This window comes from Salmo salar, chromosome ssa01 (genome assembly GCF_905237065.1).
Source record: "Salmo salar chromosome ssa01, Ssal_v3.1, whole genome shotgun sequence".
NCBI lineage: Eukaryota > Metazoa > Chordata > Actinopteri > Salmoniformes > Salmonidae > Salmo > Salmo salar.
Genome location: NC_059442.1, coordinates 95179708 through 95199134, shown reverse-complemented (window position 1 = coordinate 95199134; position 19427 = coordinate 95179708). Strand labels below are relative to the sequence as shown.

Genomic DNA, 19427 nt, shown 5'->3' with positions numbered 1-19427 from the left:
GTTTGCGTCTGAGTGTTTTGTTTTGTGAAGTGTCTTTTACACTCTTCAAAAATACCTGTCTGTCTCAACAGTTCAACAAGGAGCATTTAAATTCACCCTACCCTTTTGTTTGGCAGCTTTTTGAGAGGTAAGCCACTTACCACGTCAATGTAGCTATGTAGCCTCCCCCAGACCATTGGCTCACCAAACTTCTCTTGGCTCTCAGACATGTAAAGCTTTCCAGGCAGCTTCTCTTGAATTCCCCTCTGGTCTTCATTCACACCCTCCTTGCAGACAGACAGACTGACTGAGGGATGTGGCCACTGCTGCTGCTGCTGCTACAGTACATAGATGGAGTCTCTCAGGCAGAGCTGAAACCACAGAGCCAGGGGGTACGGTGTCAGATGGTGTGTGTGGCATGTGTGTGTGATAGTGTGATGGTGTAAGCAGTCCCTGGCTGTGTCTGTCTATCACACACACACACACACACACACACACACACACACACACACACACACACACACACACACACACACACACACACACACACAGCACTCTATGGGGACTAGTGGGGAGAGTCTGTTAATGGCTCCTGGTCTCTGGTATCTGCTATGCTATCTGATTTTACTTGAAGGTGTTGGCCAGTTGGTTTCACAGCTCTGTCTGTTCAGTGGGACAGGGCCGTCTGGGCTGGGCTTGGATGTGGTTATGTATGGACAGACAAAATGGCTGTACAGAGTGTTATACAGAAGTGTTAGTGTGCTAGGAAATGTGAGAATTAAAAATGTAAAAAAAACTGGCAAACAGAACTTGTGATATTTGGAGGGAGGTGTTGCTGTGGTTTAGTGATTGCTCCTGTGTTCTTTCAGGAATTGAGCTCCCTTATGGTTTGGTTGTCTTTGGATAATGGTTGATCTCTATTCTAGCTACATATCTTTGATGTTATACACCAGGTGTGCTCAACCTTCTTTGACGTGAAATCTGCTTTTTCATTTGCCAGCCTGATGAGATCTACCAGTCTCTAAATCTAAACCAACAAACAAAATGTATGAAACGCAACACACCACTGAGTATGGACCTGCCTCTCTGATACCCAAATATAATGTGGACCAATAACATGTTTTCCTCAAATAAGTGCAACTAATTAAATTTCCTACCTTAGTGGGACTTTTGGCATTGGGTGGAGCCAAGTCGTTTTTCATAGTCAGGGCTGTAGCAGCGTGTTGCAAGTCTCATGCAGGCCACAAAGGTGGTCATCAGTCATAGTAGATCTGTACTTGGACTTTATTATCTTCATGTGAGAAAATGCAGACTCACAGAGATAGGTTGATCCAAAAAGGGCTGATAAGTTGAGAGCACATCTTCTTATTTGGGGATCCTCTAGGACTAGCTCCCAGAACTCTTCCTTCATCTCAGTGGTTGCCCTGGATTTCAGATGAATGTCATTTTGAAGGGTGAGAATTTCTGTTTCTGCTATAGTTGTGTCCAACTGAAAAAGTGATCCCATTTTGGAGGCAATGACTTCCACATTTATGTCTGTGCCAAACGAAAGCACATATAAGTGGCAATAGGCTCAAGTGATGCAAAGTCAGTGAAACGACTGTTAAACTCAGATAAGATGCTCCGGACTTGCTCCACGTAACGTGCATTGTCTAGTTCTGAATGCATGTGTTGAAAGAAGTGCAGGTCCTTGCATTGCAGTTTTCTTGCGAGCAGTTGTAGTTTGCATTTAAAAGTGTTCACAGAGCTGATCATGTCGATTGCATGTTTACCTTTCCTTACAGCTCTACATTCAGTTCATTAAGCATGTAAGTTAGGTCAGTGAGGAAAGCTAAATCCAGGAGCCACTATGTGTCCTCTAGCTGTGCATGTTCTGCATGTTTGGAGACCTTGAGAAACTCCTTGATTTCAGGCAACAACTCACTCAATCTCCCGAAAAATGTACTTTGGCTCAGCCACCGCACATCCGTGTGCAGCAGCAGGTTTGTGTGCTCTGCTTCAGTCTCTTCTAAGTGAGCGAGAAATAGCCTCCGCTGTAGGCTTCTTACTCGAATAGAACTCACAATCTTCATCGCATCATCCATCACCTCTTTCATGTTTAACATCTTCCCGCACAAAGCGTGCTGATGAATTACGCAGTGATAACTAAGAAAGTCCGGGAAAGAATCATCTTCTTTGCACAATGCAATGAACCCACTGCCGCCTACCATAGCGGGTGCCCCATTGGTAGTAATGGAGACAAGCTTACAAAAGGGCCGTTGGACTTGGTTAGCAAACTCCATAAAAGCTTGAAAAATATTTTCGCCTCTTCTATGACCTTTCAGTGGCAAAATGGCGAGTAGTTCCTCCTTTGCACTCATGTTGTCCAATACCATTCTGATGAAAATGCATAACTGTGCCACATCTACCATATCTGTGTACTCAACAAACTAGAGGGAATAACACTCGCAGCTGTCAACATCCTTCTTCAGTTGATCCTCGAGGTTCTCCGCTATTCCCTCACTTCTTCTTGTCACCGAATGTCATTGATGGCAGCCATAATTTCAGTCTTATTCTTGAAATCCCCAAACAGCGAGTCTGCAGCCTCAATAAATGCTTCCTTAATCTTCTCCCCATCTTTGAACAACTTTTTATGCTTAGCAAGAACGCGACTCACACGATTAGATACTATGGTTGCCACCTTCCCTTTGGTCACAGGCCTTGTGAAAATTGACTGCTGCGCTGCCAGTAGATTTTTTAAATTCTTGTACCTTTCTTCTTCAGTTTTTGCTGGAAAATCTCTTTCCTGGGTTTTGTGTTTGGTTTTAAAATAGTACCTTTATTTGGGATAGCTGTGCTATTATAGCAGATGAGGCACACACATTTTGAGTTTGACATGATGAAAAAAGAATCCTCCTCCCATTCCTTGTGGAAATTATACGTTTTCAGTTTTTTCTATCCTTCCCTTCACTCATTATTGCTGCTGTCGACCACACAATTTAAGAACGAATCTGGCTACAAAGTTAGCTAGCTACCTGCTTGGCATCACCGTGACCTTGACTTGGAGTTGGCGGGTGGCATCTGACCGTGCTAACTAGGCATATGTCAATAAGTGGGCAGGACCTGGTCATATTTTATGTAAATCACATCTCTTTTCAGACATTGCTGTGAATGAAGGACTGATGAACGTTAATACAGAAAGAGATTATAGGCATTGATTTGTGTGGCTGAATTTTAGTATAATCATCTCACGGTCAACTGGCAAGCACTCCGCGATCGACCAGTAGACCGCAATTGATTGGTTGGGCACCCCTGTTATACAGTGAACCAAAATATAAATGCAACATTCAACAATTTCAAAGATTTTACTGAGTTTCAGTTCATATGAGGAAGTCAATCAATTTAAATAAATTCATTAGGCCATAATCTATGTATTTCACATGACTGGTCACAGATTCCTTAAAAAAAAGTTGGGGTGTGGATCAGAAAACCAGTCAGTATCTGGTGTTACTACCAGTTGCCTCATGCAGCGAGACACATCTCCTTCCCATAGAGTTGATCAGGCTGTTGATTGTGGCCTGTGGAATGTTGTCCCACTCCTTTTCAATAGCTGTGTGAAGTTGATGGATATTTGTATTTTTAATTTTTTTATTTCACCTTTATTTAACCAGGTAGGCTAGTTGAGAACAAGTTCTCATTTACAACTTTGACCTGGCCAAGATAAAGCAAAGCAGTGCGACGAAAACAACAGAGTTACACATGGAATAAACAAACATGCAGGCAATAATACAGTAGAAAAAGTCTATATACAGTGTGTGCAAATGAGGTAAGATAAGGGAGGTAAGGCAATAAATAGGCCATGGTGGCAAAGTAATGACAATATACCAATTAAACACTGGAGTGATAGATGTGAAGAAGATGAATGTGCAAGAAGAGATACTGGGGTGCAAAGGAGCAAGATAAATAAATAAATACAGTATGGTGATGAGGTAGTTGGATGGGCTATTTACAGATGGGCTATGTACAGGTGCAGTGATCTGTGAGCTGCTCTGACAGTTGGTGCTTAAAACCTGTTGGGGATAAGGGGCAGTATTTGCACGGCCGAATAAAAAACGTACCCGATTTAATCTGGTTACTACTCCTGCCCAGTAACTAGAATATGCATATAATTAGTAGATTTGGATAGAAAACACTCTAAAGTTTCTAAAACTGTTTGAATGGTGTCTGTGAGTATAACAGAACTCATATGGCAGTCAAAACCCTGAGACAAATCCTAGCAGGAAGTGGAAATCTGATGTGTGGAATCACTTCAAGCCTTTGCCATTGAAACACACAGGGACTTATTAATCATTTAGCACTTCCTAAGGCTTCCACTAGATGTCAACAGTCTTTACAAAGTGGTTTGAGTCTTCTATGGTAGAAACTGACCCAAAGAGAGGCTTGGGAAGTTGGTCACACGTTCCCAGACAGGTTAAAGCGTCCCACGTTCCCAGACAGGTTAAAGCTAGTGAGGGAGATATGAGTCTCAAGCTTCAGTGATTTTTGTAGTTCGTTATAGTCATTGGCAGCAGAGAACTGGAAGGAAAGGCGGCCAAAGGAGGAATTGGCTTTGGGGGTGACCAGTGAGATATACCTGCTATGGGTGGGTGCTGCTATGGTGACCAGTGAGCTGAGATAAGGTGGGGCTTTACCTAGCAAAGACTTGTAGATGACCTGGAGCCATTGGGTTTGGCGATGAGTATGTAGCGAGGGCCAGCCAACTAGAGCGTACAGGTCGCAGTGTGTAACGCCCTGGCCATAGAGAGGGGTTTTTTGTTCTTTATTTTGGTTAGGCCAGGGTGTTACATTGGGTGGGCGTTCTATGTTCTTTTTCTAGGTTTTTGTATTTCTGTGTTTTGGGCCGTGTGTGGCTCCCAATCAGGCACAGCTGAAGTTTGTTGTTGTTGATTGGGAGTCACACATAAGGAGCATGTTTTTCCTTTGGGTTTTGTGGGTAATTGTTTCTGTTTAGTTTTGTACCTAGTAGAACTGTAGGCTGTCGTTCATTTTCGTGTTTTGTTTAAAGTGTTTCTATTAATTAAATATTGAATATGAACACTCACTCCGCTGAGTATTGGTCCACCTTTTCCGACGATGACTTCTCTGTTTCATCTGATGACGAAGACAGCCGTTACACAGTGGTGGGTAGTATATGGGGCTTTGGTGACAAAACGGATGGCACTGTGATAGACTGTATCCAATTTGTTGAGTAGAGTGTTGGAAACTATTTTGTAGATGACATCGCCGAAGTCGAGGATCGGTAGGAGGGTCAGTTTTACGAGGGTATGTTTGGCAGCATGAGTGAAGGATGCTTTGTTTTGCTAAATAGGAAGCCAATTCTAGATTTAATTTTGGATTGGAGATGTTTAATGTGAGTCTAGAAGGAGAGTTTACAGTCTAGCCAGACACCTAGGTATTTGTAGTTGTCCACATATTCTAAGTCAGAACCGTCCAGAGTAGTGATGCTGGACGGGCAGGCAGGTGCGGGCAGCGATCGGTTGAAGAGCATGCATTTAGTTTTACTTGTATTTAAGAGCAGTTGGAGGCCACGGAAGGAGAGTTGAATGGCACTGAAGCTCGTCTGGAGGTTAGTTAACACAGTGTCCAAAGATAGGCCAGAAGTATACAGAATTGTGTCGTCTGCGTAGAGGTGGTTCAGAGAATCACCAGCAGCAAGAGCGACATCATTGATGTATACAGAGAAGCGAGTCGGCCCGAGAATTGAACCCTGTGGCACCCACATAGAGACTGCCAGAGGTCCGGACAACAGGCCCTCCGATTTGACACACAGAACTCTATCAGAGAAGTAGTTGGTGAACCAGGCGAGGCAGTCATTAGAGAAACCAAGGCTGTTGAGTCTGCTGATAATAATGTGGTGATTGACAGAGTCGAAAGCCTTGGCCAGGTCGATGAATACGGCTGCACGGTAATGTCTCTTATCGATGGCGGATATTGGCAAGAGCTGGAACACACTGTCGTACATGTCGATCCAGTGCTTCCCAAACACGGTCAATGGGTGGCATGTCTGGTGAGTATGTAGGCCATGGAATAACTGGGACGTTTTCAGCTTCCAGGAATTGTGTACAGATCCTTGCGACATGGGGCCATGGATGATCATGCTGAAACATGAGGTGGTGGCGGCAGATGAATGGCACGACAATGGGCCTCAGGATCTCATCACGGCATCTCTGTGCATTCAAATTGCCATCAATAAAATGCAATTGTGTTCATTGTACGTAGCATATGCCTGCCCATACCATAACCCCACCGCCACCATGGGGCACTCTGTTCACAACGTTGACATCAGCAAACTGCTCGCCCACACTTCTCCAAGCTGCTCGCCCACACATTGCCAGTGGCCATCGAAGGTGAGCATTTGCCCACTGAAGTTGGTTACGACGCCAAACTGTAGTCAAGTCAAGACCATGGTGAGCTTCCCTGAGAAGGTTTCTGAAAGTTTGTTAATCTTACATCTAGACGTTCCGCTAGCGGAACACCGCTCCAATATCAAATGATTGGGCGTGGCGCGAAATACAAACTCCTCAAAAATCCGAAAACTTAAATTTTTCAAACATATGACTATTTTACAGCATTTTAAAAACAAGACTCTCCTTTATCTAACCACACTGTCCGATTTCAAAAAGGCTTTACAACGAAAGCAAAACATTAGATTATGTCAGGAGAGTACCCAGCCAGAAATAATCAGACACCCATTTTTCAAGCTAGCATATAATGTCACAAAAACCAAAACCACAGCTAAATGCAGCACTAACCTTTGATGATCTTCATCAGATGACACTCCTAGGACATTATGTTATACAATACATGCATGTTTTGTTCAATCAAGTTCATATTTATATCAAAAACCAGCTTTTTACATTAGCATGTGACGTTCAGAACTAGCATTCCCACCGAACACTTCTGGTGAATTTACTAAATTACTCACGATAAACGTTCACAAAAAACATAACAATTATTTTAAGAATTATAGATACAGAACTCCTTTATGCAATCGGTGAAAGCACATATTCTGAGTAGATAGCTCGCCATCACGGGCTAGGTATTTTGACACCCACCAAGTTTGGTACTCACCAAACTCAGCTTTACTATAAGAAAAGTTTGATTACCTTTGGTGTTCTTCGTCAGAATGCACTCCCAGGACTTCTACTTCAACAACAAATGTTGGTTTGGTTCCAAATAATCCATAGTTATATCCAAATAGCGGCATTTTGTTTGTGCGTTCAAGACACTATCCGAAGGGTAACGAAGGGTGACGCGCGGACACGTATCGTGACAATACATTTCAAAATATTCCATTACCGTACTTCGAAGCATGTCAAACGCTGTTTAAAATCAATTTTTATGCGATTTTTCTCGTAAAATAGCGATAATATTCCGACCGGGAGTCGTTGTTTTCGTTCAAAGACTGATAATCTAAAATGGACTCTTCACGTGCACGCGCGCACCCATCTCATTGTTCTCAGATCGACCACTATCCAAATGCGCTACTGTTTTTCAGCCATGGCCTGCAGAGTCATCATTCAACGTTCTGGCGCCTTCTGAGAGCCTATGGGAGCCTTAGAAAATGTCACGTTACAGCAGAGATCCTTTGTTTTGGATAGAGATGACAAAGAAGGCCAAGAAATGGTCAGACAGGGTACTTCCTGTACAGAATCTTCTCAGGTTTTGGCCTGCCATTTGAGTTCTGTTGTACTCACAGACACCATTCAAACAGTTTTAGAAACGTTGGAGTGTTTTCTATCCAAAGCTACTAATTATATGCATATTCTATTCTGGGCAGGAGTAATAACCAGATTAAATCGGGTACGTTTTTTATCCGGCCGTGAAAATACTGCCCCCTATCCATAACAAGTTAAGAAATTATTCGGTTTTGCAAACCCACAGTTTCATTAGCTGTCTGGGTAGCTGGTTTCAGACGATCCCGCAGGTGAAGAAGCCGGATGTGGAGGTCCTGGGCTGGCGTGTTTACACGTGGTCTGCGGTTGTGAGGCCAGTTGGACATATCACCAAATTCTATAAAACAACGTTGTAGGTGGCTTATGGTAGAGAAATGAACACTACATTATCTGGCAACAGCTCCGGTGGACAATCATGCAGTCAGTAGTCCAATTGCACGCTCCTTCAAAACTTGAGACATCTGTGGCATTGTGTTGCGTGACAAAACTGCACATTTTCGAGTGGCCTTTTATTGTCCCCAGCACAAGGTGAACCTGTGTAATGTTCATGCTGTTTAATCAGGTGGATGAATTATCTTGGCAAAGGTGAAATGCTGTCCTAAATAAGCTTTTTGTGCGTATGGAACATTTCTGGGATCTTTTATTTCAGCTCATGAAACATGGACCAACACTTTGTATGTTGCATTTGTAATTTTGTTCAGTAAATGAGAAATGTCGGCTTTCTGGTATATTGTTATTGAGAGAAACAGGGAGGCATCCTGTCATGTCTGCCTTCAGAGCTGTGGTCTCTACTGGGTCAGGCCAGGCAGATCTCAGTCAATACCACAGTAGCATCACAACATGGGTCGCTCCATGGCTCTTGGTTCCGCAGTCATTTTAATTTACACTGAACACTGTAAGAAATCATACATGTAGTGAAGAAATTACTTCATATTAATACCCTGTTCACAGTGCCACAAGAAGCACATGTATAATGCCTTATACATTATGCAGAATGTAATACATTGCACAACAAAGGCACTAATAACTGTTCTTAAACATTCATGACTATCCATAACTATACTCACATAAGTGTTGTAAATTCTGAAATATATGCATAGAATACATTATTATTATGCTGACAGTTCTGCTTCCTCCTGCAGGTGGCAGTATAGACAGTGACTGTGCCTTTGAGGGTGACTATGCCCTGCCACCTCTGTCTATGACCGACGGCATGCAGCACATCCGCATCATGGAGGGCGTGTCACGCTCCCTGCCCTCCTCCCCGCTGCTCACACACCAGACCATCAGCGTCCGGCTGCAGCCCGCCAAGAAGCTCACAGGTACACGCAACACCCCCACAGCAGAACTCCCATAGGCCAAGCAGTGGGGCTGTCTGATTAACCAACCAACCAATGTCACTCATTCGTGTTGGAATGTCGTGTGAGGAAATTCAAAACAGCCAGTTACATGATGGTAACTGTGAAGTGGGATGCTTATGTCAATGATCACTGATGCCGGTCAACAAAATCTATAAATGATCAACCACAGCCCTCCCAGGTCAAGGCCCACGAAGAATCACTCCAGCCTTACCTAATAGCTGGGTTGGGATGCCAGGTCAAGACCCACTAAGAATCACTCCAGCCTTACCTAATAGCTGGGTTGGGATGCCAGGTCAAGACCCACTAAGAATCACTCCAGCCTTACCTAATAGCTGGGTTGGGATACCAGATCAAGGCCCACTAAGAATCACTCCAGCCTTACCTAATAGCTGGGTTGGGATGCCAGGTCAAGACCCACTAAGAATCACTCCAGCCTTACCTAATAACATCATACACAATGATTCATTTGTCTATACTGGGCCTGTTAAAAACTGTGTCATCTTCACTGGGGTTGCTGCTTGCTACTGCTGGACGAGAAGACTTTGTGTTGTTGGTGACAGGAGCCAGGAGAGGTGGGGTTGGATTGGAGGAAATGGGGCCTGAAAATGTGATTTCATAGCAAGCTAATCTTCTGCTGCCAAATCTCTTTCTGTCAATTCAATTTAAGGGCTTTTTGGCATGGGAAACATATGTTTACATTGCCAAAGCAAGTGAAACAGGCCTCTCTCAATAGCAAGGCTATGCTTACTACAGTCTCTACAGAGTCAAAGCTTTCCCTAATTTTGGGTCAGTCACACTGGTCGGATATTCTGCCACTGTGTACTCTCTGTTTAGAGCCAACTAGCATTTTAGTTTGCTCTAAATTCTTTCCAATGTGTCAAGTAATTATCTTCTTGTTTTTCATGATTTGGTTGGGTCTAATTGTGTTGTTGTCCTGGGTCTCTCTCTATCTTTCTCTTCCTCCCTCTTTCGTGCAGAACATTCTGCCTAATTTACTGACAGCACTTTCATCTGCTTGAATCAAAAGGAATTCTGGGAGCTTCATTGTGTTTGCCGTTATCTTGATGATGGTTGTCTCATAGAGGAACGCTGTTGTTAGTATTGTTAAAGAATAGCTTGATTAATGACCCAGACACGGTTCTCATTCTCCCTTAGTTCTGCATGTCTTTATCTCACAGTTTGGGTGTGAGCTCTGTAATTGTGTATAAATGCATAGTCATTCAACTTATGATTTTTACTTTGCCTTGTTAATGCAATATAGTCATAATTATGTTTGGCCGGTGTAGGCCGCCGTTGTAAATAAGAATTTGTTCTTAGCTGGCTTGCCTAGTTAAATAAAGGTTAAAATAAAATAATATAAATATAAAAATTAACAGATTGGGCATGGTCTCGAGCACCCTAGCCTTCTTCCCACTCTTTAATTAATTCAACCCAGTGCCACTCCTTAAACCGCCTGTCAGTGCCAAGTTACAGTATGGGCAGCATGGGCATCTGAGCCCAAGGGTTCATCCAAAATGGCACCCTATTCCCTTTATAGTGCACTACTACTTATAGTGCACTCAGTGTTAGTGATGGCTGTTTAACAGTCTGATGGCGTTGAGATAGAAGCTGCTTTTCAGTCTCTCGGTCCCAGCTTTGATGCACCTGTACTGACCTCTCCTTCTGGATGATAGCGTGGTGAACATCGATGGGGCTGTAGTGGAGCGGGTCGAGAGTTTCAAGTTCCTTGGTGTCCAGATCATCAACAAACTATCATGGTCCAAACACGCCAAGACAGTCGTGAACAGGACACCACAACACCTTTTCCCCCTCAGATTTGGCATGGGTCCAATTTTATTGTGTTACTTTCTATTAAAAAAAAATATTTTTTACTTTAGCTTATTTGGTAAATATTTTCTTAACTCTTTCTTGAACTGCATTGTTGGTTAAGGGCTTGTAAGTAAGCATTTCACGGTAAGGTTTAGAAAATCATTGAGTTTCTAATTGAATCCCCTCCGCTCTTTCCGCTCTCTCTGCCTGCATGGAGGTTTCACCCAGGGGGTCTCAGCTGCTCTGAACCCAACCTGTGAACTGGATTGGAGAGGTGGGCAGGAGCTGGCAGGGGGTTACTTATGGCTTTTCCCCTTTACAGATCCAGCAGTGCCATTGTTTGTGTCCCAGAAGGCACCCCTATTCCCTATGGGCTCTGGTCAAAAGTAGTGCACTATGAAGTGCCACAGTTCCCCCGGCTGGTGGGTTAGGGTTAGGGATAGAGGTAGGGTTAGGGATAGGGATAGAGTTAGGGATAGAGGTAGGGTTAGAGGTAGGGTTAGGGATAGAGGTAGGGTTAGGGTTAGGGTTAGAGGTAGGGTTAGGGATAGAGGTAGGGTTAGGTGGGAAAATGTCACACTGCCTTTGGTCCAGAAGATCACAAGTGCATCCTGTTCTCTCTGGTGGTTCTGAACACTGGGCAGCAGACAGCAACATCCTGACCTGTCTCTTCTCTCTGGTGGTTCTGAACACTGGGCAGCAGACAGCAACATCCTGACCTGTCTGTTCTCTCTGGTGGTTCTGAACACTGGGCAGCAGACAGCAACATCCTGACCTGTCTGTTCTCTCTGGTGGTTCTGAACACTGGGCAGCAGACAGCAACATCCCGACCTGTCTGTTCTCTCTGGTGGTTCTGAACACTGGGCAGCAGACAGCAACATCTGGTGGTGAGTTCTGAACACTAGGCAGCAACATCCTTTAACTATAGTGGAGTAGACAGTCGTGACCTGTCTGTTTGGGCCTCAAACCCTCAGCATTGATTCCATTCCACTGCTGTTGTGTTCTTTGATGTCTCCCACCACTGCTGCTAGTCCACTGTGCTGTGTGTCTGGAACGGCTCAGGAGTTGATACACATAAAATGGCTAACTGTCACGTGTGCTCCGTCTCCGGCCTCTAGATCACCAGGCTGCTCGTTATGGCGCACACCTGTCACCATCGTTACACACACCTGAACGTCTTGTAACGGTTTTGACTTGAGGTTATCGTTTATAGGGGTGCCAGGTAGGTTGTGCCTACCAGAGAAAATAATGGTTTCTCCTTTTGGTTTGGGAGGGAATGAGTCCCATCTGGTCCGTCAAGTCTACACCAATACAAAGGACTCATGTAAAAGTCAGGATGGAAATACACTTTTCATAAACCCTTAAAACATTGGAAAGAACTTACAAAACAACTGTATTCTTTTGCATGGGTTGTATTACCAACATAAATGATCACACACACATAACAATATAACAAATAATGAACTCTGGTTCCTCCAGAAATGTCCTGTACCTCGGGCCTAGAAAGAGTCCAGCCCGGTAAAGAACTTCAGGGAACTCAAGTGACCGTGGTTACACAATGTTTGTTCTTTCATACAAGTGTAGCGTAAACCCAGTATCAATCAAAATAACAAATATTTTACCACACAACTATAAAGCGTATCACATCTTAATACGTCCTCACTTACAACTAACTACATAAATCATCACGGTATACATCACACCAAAACAAATTAAATACCGTATACAAAAAGGTTGTAGTCAGTCGGTCAGTCAGACAAGCCAATCCGCTGACAGATCTCCAGCGGAGAAAGGCCAAGAAGAACAACGGAGAGGTGGAGTCCACGGACGCAAAGAGTGGATCCGATCCTGGGTAAACTTGCTATTAGGCTACAAAGCACACTTTTAAATGCAACAAAACAAACGGAAGAGAGACGCTTCAGAACTGAGGGTTGACCACATCCTTATTCACGTCTCCATCACAACCCCACAGTTGCGCAGCTGATGCTGGCTATTTAATTGGGAATTAAAGGGAATGTGCCCTATTGGAAGGAGAAGCACTATTTAATTGAGAATTAAAGGGAAAGCGCCCTATTGGAAGGAGAAGCACTGAGACGGTTCAGGAAAATTCAGGGCCATCACAGTTTTCACTCACCTGGACTCTACCACTTCCTTGATTACCTTCCCTATATATGTCATTCCCTTTGGTTCCTTCCCCAGGCGTTATTGTTTCTGTTTCCTGTCTGTGCGTTGTTCGTGTTTCTTGTTTTGTATTATGTTTCATTTATTAAAACACTCACTCCCTGAACTTGTTTCCCGACTCTCAGCGCATATCTCTATCTTCAATGAGTCTGTGTGATGTAGCCCATGATACCTTTTTCATAGCAGATACACGAGACCCTCAGTGATATACAGTCTGTGGTTAATAAGCTCAAGGTTTTGCTGAAACCTCCAGGACAGGAGCTCTCCAGCAACAGGGTTGAACCGTTCTGAGATCAAAAGTAGTTCACTTCCTAGGGAATATGGTGCCATTTGGGATGCCCTGTAGAGCCACAACCAGCTGATTGATCAGACTTACTCCTCTCTGAAACTTTTAAAGGCTTTATTTCATCATCTATTTCTCTGTGTCACACTACTCCCCTAATTAATGACAGATAGCGATCAATACAATGAACTATTGGATTTCCATGTTAAGATGGAAAATAATTGCATTAGACTTTAACCCTTTACACTTGTGGGAATTGGCCTATATGGATAGGGCGAAATTGACATAATTTTTACAGAAGAAATATAACTATGACAGTAATTGAAAGGGAACCGTTTGGAGATAATGGGAAAATGATTAGACTAAAGGTGAGAACACAGTTCACCTGACACAAGACTGCATCCAAACGTTACACTGTTGATTTGATGTGCATTTTACATTTCCTGTACTATTCACCACATTATTTGATATCGAAATCTGAAAATACTCTGGATACATTCAGTAACATAAGACAATTTCTGGAGAATGTGGGGTAGGTGCAACAAAAAAATGACAAGGGTTTGTTTGAGAGGACTAACTGGTGTCTCCAAGTGGCCACACCTCCAATGTGCACAATTCCAAAATAATTTCAATGCACTTTTATGACTCAGTCTTCAACTGTAAGGTGCTCTTTTTTTAGCTCTCCTGGCTGTGCCGTTGAGGAACTAGAGCAAGCACACTTGTGGTTGTTTTGTTTGGAACACAACCCTGCATCCCAGCCATCACACAATTACTGTTTATGCAATCCAAAAGTGGTCCATTATAAATTGCAATCTGGGTCAGATGGGCATCATTTGAAAGTCTGTTCTATTGTCAACATGACTAGATAAGTTATAATATATGACACAACAGTGTTATGCTTTCACAATGCAATTCAGGGAAACGGATCATCATTTTGTTGGGCATAGGGGTCATGAGTGCATTCAGGTGCGTGAGCCGCAGTGATTTTTCATGGTGATCATAAACGTTGAAACTATATATGAGTTTTTTGATATTGAAATGTGAAGTGCACATTTGGACTCACGGGTGTTTGGCTTACTTGTATGACATCAAAGCGGTGTTTATTATAATCCTTAACATGTTTTTTTGCTTTTTCATTATGGGGTATGGGGTAGGCCACCATTTGAAATAAGAATTTGTTCTTAATAACCTCTTACATCTAGACGTTCCACTAGCGGAACACCTGCTCCAATATCCAATGATGGGCGTGGCGCGAATTACAAATTCCTCAAAAATACAAAAACTTCAATTTTTCAAACATATGACTATTTCACAGCATTTTAAAGACAAGACTCTCCTTTATCTAACCACACTGTCCGATTTCAAAAAGGCTTTACAGCGAAAGCAAAACATTAGATTATGTCAGCAGAGTACCCAGCCAGAAATAATCAGACACCCATTTTTCAAGCTAGCATATAATGTCACAAAAAACAAAACCACAGCTAAATGCAGCACTAACCTTTGATGATCTTCATCAGATGACACTCCTAGGACATTATGTTATACAATACATGCATGTTTTGTTCAATCAAGTTCATATTTATATCAAAAACCAGCTTTTTACATTAGCATGTGACGTTCAGAACTAGCATACCCCCACAAACCTCCGGTGAATTTACTAAATTACTCACGATAAACGTTCACAAAAAACATAATTATTTTAAGAATTATAGATACAGAACTCCTTTGTGCAATCGAGGTGTCCGATTTTAAAATAGCTTTTCGGTGAAAGCACATTTTGCAATATTCTGAGTAGATTGCCCAGCCATCACGGCTAGCTATTTAGACACCCACCAAGTTTAGCCCTGACCAAAGTCAGATTTACTATTAGAAAAGTTTGATTACCTTTGGTGTTCTTCGTCAGAATGCACTCCCAGGACTGCTACTTCAATAACAAATGTTGGTTTGGTTCAAAATAATCCATAGTTATATCCAAACAGCGGCGTTTTGTTAGTGCGTTCAAGACACTATCCGAAGTGTAAATAAGGGTCACGAGCATGGCGCATTTCGTGACAAAAGATTTCTAAATATTCCATTACCGTACTTCGAAGCATGTCAACCGCTGTTTAAAATCAATTTTTATGCCATTTTTCTCATAAAAAAGCGATAATATTCCGACCGGGAATCTGCGTTTAGGTAAACAGACGAAAGAAAACAAAGCATGGGGTCGACGCGGGCACACGCCTGAGTCTCACAGTACTGTAACCAGCCACTATCCAAACGCGCTACTTTTTTTCAGCCAGAGCCTGCAAAGCCACGATTCAGCTTTTTGCCGCCTTCTGAGAGCCCATGGGAGCCGTAGGAAGTGTCACGTAACAGCAGAGATCCTCTGTAATGGATAGAGATAATCAAGAAGGGCAAGAAATTGTCAGACAGGGCACTTCCTGCATGGAATCTTCTCAGGTTTTGGCCTGCCAAATGAGTTCTGTTATACTCACAGACACCATTCAAACAGTTTTAGAAACTTTGGAGTGTTTTCTATCCAAAGCTAATAATTATATGCATATTCTAGTTTCTGGGCAGGAGTAATAATCAGATTAAATCGGGTACGTTTTTTATCCGGCTGTGAAAATACTGCCCCCTAGCCATAACAGGTTAACTGACTTGCCTAGTTAAATAAAGGTTAAATAAAAAATAAAATATAACATTTGTGTGTAGAATGATTTACGATTTAATCCATTTTAGAATAAGGCTGTAACCTAGCGAAATGTGGGAAAAGTAAGAGATCTGAATACTCTGTGTGGCTGAGATATTACTGTACTGTACTGTAGGGCTACCTTGGGCCTAGGAGTGTGGTCCATATAGTATCTATATAATATATCTGTCTGGCTGATGCTGAGACTGGCATTTATATATTTCAATCTCCTCCCCTGCAAATCTCTTCACCCAGCCGGTTCAGCTCCCAGGGCCGATCGTTCCCCAATTACAATCTGCGTGACCAACAATAACCCTTCCTCCTTTCCCCACATGGAAAGTCATTTGTTCCGCCAAAGGGAAATGTGACATTTTCTGCTCCTCTGACTTTTCACAGGTGGAGAAAACGGAGAAAAGTCTATATGAGAAGGTAATTGAAAAGGAGGAATATAATGTCATGAGAACCAGTGGACCTGAACACGTCAATACTGACTGAAGAAAACACTGCATCCAGATTGGCACCTTAATCCCTATATAGTGCGCTGCCAATAGGGCTCTGCTCAAAAGTAGTGTATAGGGAACAGGGTACCATTTAGGACACACTCAGTGTTTATCGTTTAGCAGATGTCAGTTAAATAAACCTGTGGTTTTCAGACAATGCCATCCACCGTGTCTGCTTCAGTAAGCTCTAAGGGTTTGTCAATACTGTATGGGTGCGGAAGTCCACACAACTCTTTTTCACTGTTTTGGAAACTGTATGTCATCGACATGTGATGTGGCATTTGTTAGTCTTTTGAAATACCACAATATCAATGACTGAGAGATGGAAGTCCATTGAGGTGCAGACGGGCTATACATAGTCAAACAGAATCGTATCAGTCATAGACGAGGAACCTTTCATCGGCCTTTAGATAACCAAGATAACTCAGTAGTTGTAACTGTTTGCTAGTATTCCAGGTTTTGATATAACAGGTTATGAGTTTTACAGATTATACATGAGTCTGCCTGTCTTGGTCTGCTAGGTCTGATGAGAACAGAAAACTTTGTAATGATGTCTACGCCTCATTAGGATAGAGAGAGCACGAGAGAGGTGAAGACAACTAGAATTACAATTTAGACCATCACGGAGGACCAGATTCAACCAACATTTTTAATTAATTTATTTTATTTTATTTCACCTTTATTTAACCAATTGCGACCTGGCCAAGATAAAGGAAAGCAGTTCGACACATACAACAACACAGAGTTACACATGGAGTAAAACAAACATACAGTCAATAATACAGTAGAAAAATAAGTCTATATACAATGTGAGCAAATGAGGTGAGATAAGGGAGGTAAAGGCAAAAAAGGTGGTATTTACTTTGCCATGGTGGCAAAGTAAATACAATATAGCAAGTAAAACACTGGAATGGTAGATTTGTAGTAGAAGAAAGTGCAAAGTAGAAATAGAGATAATGGGGTGCAAAGGAGCAAAATAAATAAATAAGTAAATACAGTAGGGGAAGAGGTAGTTGTTTAGGCTAAATTATAGATGGGCTATGTACAGGTGCAGTGATCTGTGAGCTGCTCTGACAGCTGGTGCTTAATAAAGCTAGTGAGGGAGATAAGTGTTTCCAGTTTCAGAGATTTGTGTAGTTCGTTCCAGTCATTGGCAGCAGAGAACTGGAAGGAGAGACGGCCAAAGGAGGAATTGGCTTTGGGGTTGACCAGAGAGAATTACCTGCTGGAGCGCGTGCTACAGGTGGGTGCTGCTATGGTGACCAGTGAGCTGAGATAAGGGGGGACTTTACCTAGCAGGGTCTTATAGATGACCTGGAGCCAGTGGGTTTGGCGACGAGTATGAAGCGAGGGCCAGCCAACGAGAGCATACAGGTTGCCGTGGTGGGTAGTATATGGGGCTTTGGTGACAAAACGGATGGCACTGTGATAGACTGCATCCAGTTTATTGAGTAGGGTATTGGAGGCTATTTTGTAAATGACATCGCCAAAGTCAGGATCGATAGGATGGTCAGTTTTACGAGGGTATGTTTGGCAGCATGAGTGATGGATGCTTTGTTGCGAAATAGGAAGCCAATTCTAGATTTAACTTTGGATTGGAAATGTTTGATGTGATTCTGGAAGGAGAGTTTACAGTCTAACCAGACACCTAGGTATTTGTAGTTGTCCACATATTCTAAGTAAGAACCGTCCAGAGTAATGACGCTGGACGGGCGGGCAGGTGCAGGCAGCGATCAGTTCAAGAGCATGCATTTAGTTTTACTTGTATTTAAGAGCAGTTGGAGGCCACGGAAGGAGAGTTGTATGGCATTGAAGCTCGTCTGGAGGGTTGTTAACACAGTCCAAAGAAGGGCCAGAAGTATACAGAATGGTATCGTCTGCGTAGAGGTGGATCAGAGACTTACCAGCAGCAAGAGCGACATTATTGATGTATACAGAGAAAAGAGTTGGCCCAAGAATTGAACGCTGTGGCACCCCCATAGAGACTGCCAGAGGCCCGGACAACAGGCCATCCGATTTGACACATTGAACTCTATCAGAGAAGTAGTTGGTGAACCAGGCGAGGCAATCATTTGAGAAACCAAGGCTATTGAGTCTGCCGATGAGGATGTGGTGATTGACAGAGTCGAAAGCCTTGGCCAGGTCAATGAATACGGCAGCACAGTATTGTTTCTTATCGATGGCGGTTACGATATTGTTTAGGACCTTGAGCGTGACTGAGGTGCACCCATGACCAGCTCTGAAACCAGATTGCATAGGCTAGTAACAGGCTAGTAATAGGGGTTGGAACAATTTTGCAGATAATTTTAGAAAGAAAGGGTCCAGATTGTCCAGAACATATCGGTCTAAGTTTCCTGCATATCTTTAGGCCAACAACAGAGCATCCCCATCCCTTTATTTAATCTATTCCATGTAATCCCACCAGCCAGAGAGGGAGAAAGGAAGTTACTGAGACCAAGGAAAGATGAGGAGGAGAAAGAGAGAATATCTACACTATATATACAGCAGTATGTGGACACCCCTTCAAAATAGTGGATTCTATTTCAGCCACACCCATTACTGACCGGTGTATAACATTGAGCACACAGCCATGCAATCTCCATAGACAAACATTGGCAGTAGAATGGCCTTACTGAAGAGCTTGGTGACTTTCAACGTGGCACCATCATAGGATGCCACCTTTCCAACAAGTCAGTTTGTAAAATGTCTTCCCCGGTCAACTGTAAGTGCTGTTATTGTGAACTGGAAATGTCTAGGAGGAACAATGGCTCAGCCGTGAAGTGGTAAGCCACACAACCTCACAGAACAGGACCACCAAGTGCTGAAGCACGTAAAAATCCTCTGTCCTCAGGTTCTCGGTGGCAACACTCACTACCGAGTTCCTAATTGTCGCTGGAAGCAACGTTAGCACAATAACTGTTTGTT

General features: G+C 43.0%; 1 protein-coding gene across 1 annotated transcript in view; it reads left to right on the top strand.

The window, feature by feature from the left end:
* Positions 1 to 10227, top strand: part of LOC123744734 (protein TANC2) — a 229658-nt gene extending 219431 nt beyond the window's left edge. The window contains exon 5 of the mRNA XM_045724545.1: positions 8837 to 10227. Coding sequence (XP_045580501.1) covers positions 8837 to 9051 — 215 coding nt within the window. The 3' untranslated portion in view covers positions 9052 to 10227. The remainder of the gene's footprint in view (positions 1 to 8836) is intronic.
* Positions 10228 to 19427: the final 9200 nt, after the last annotated feature.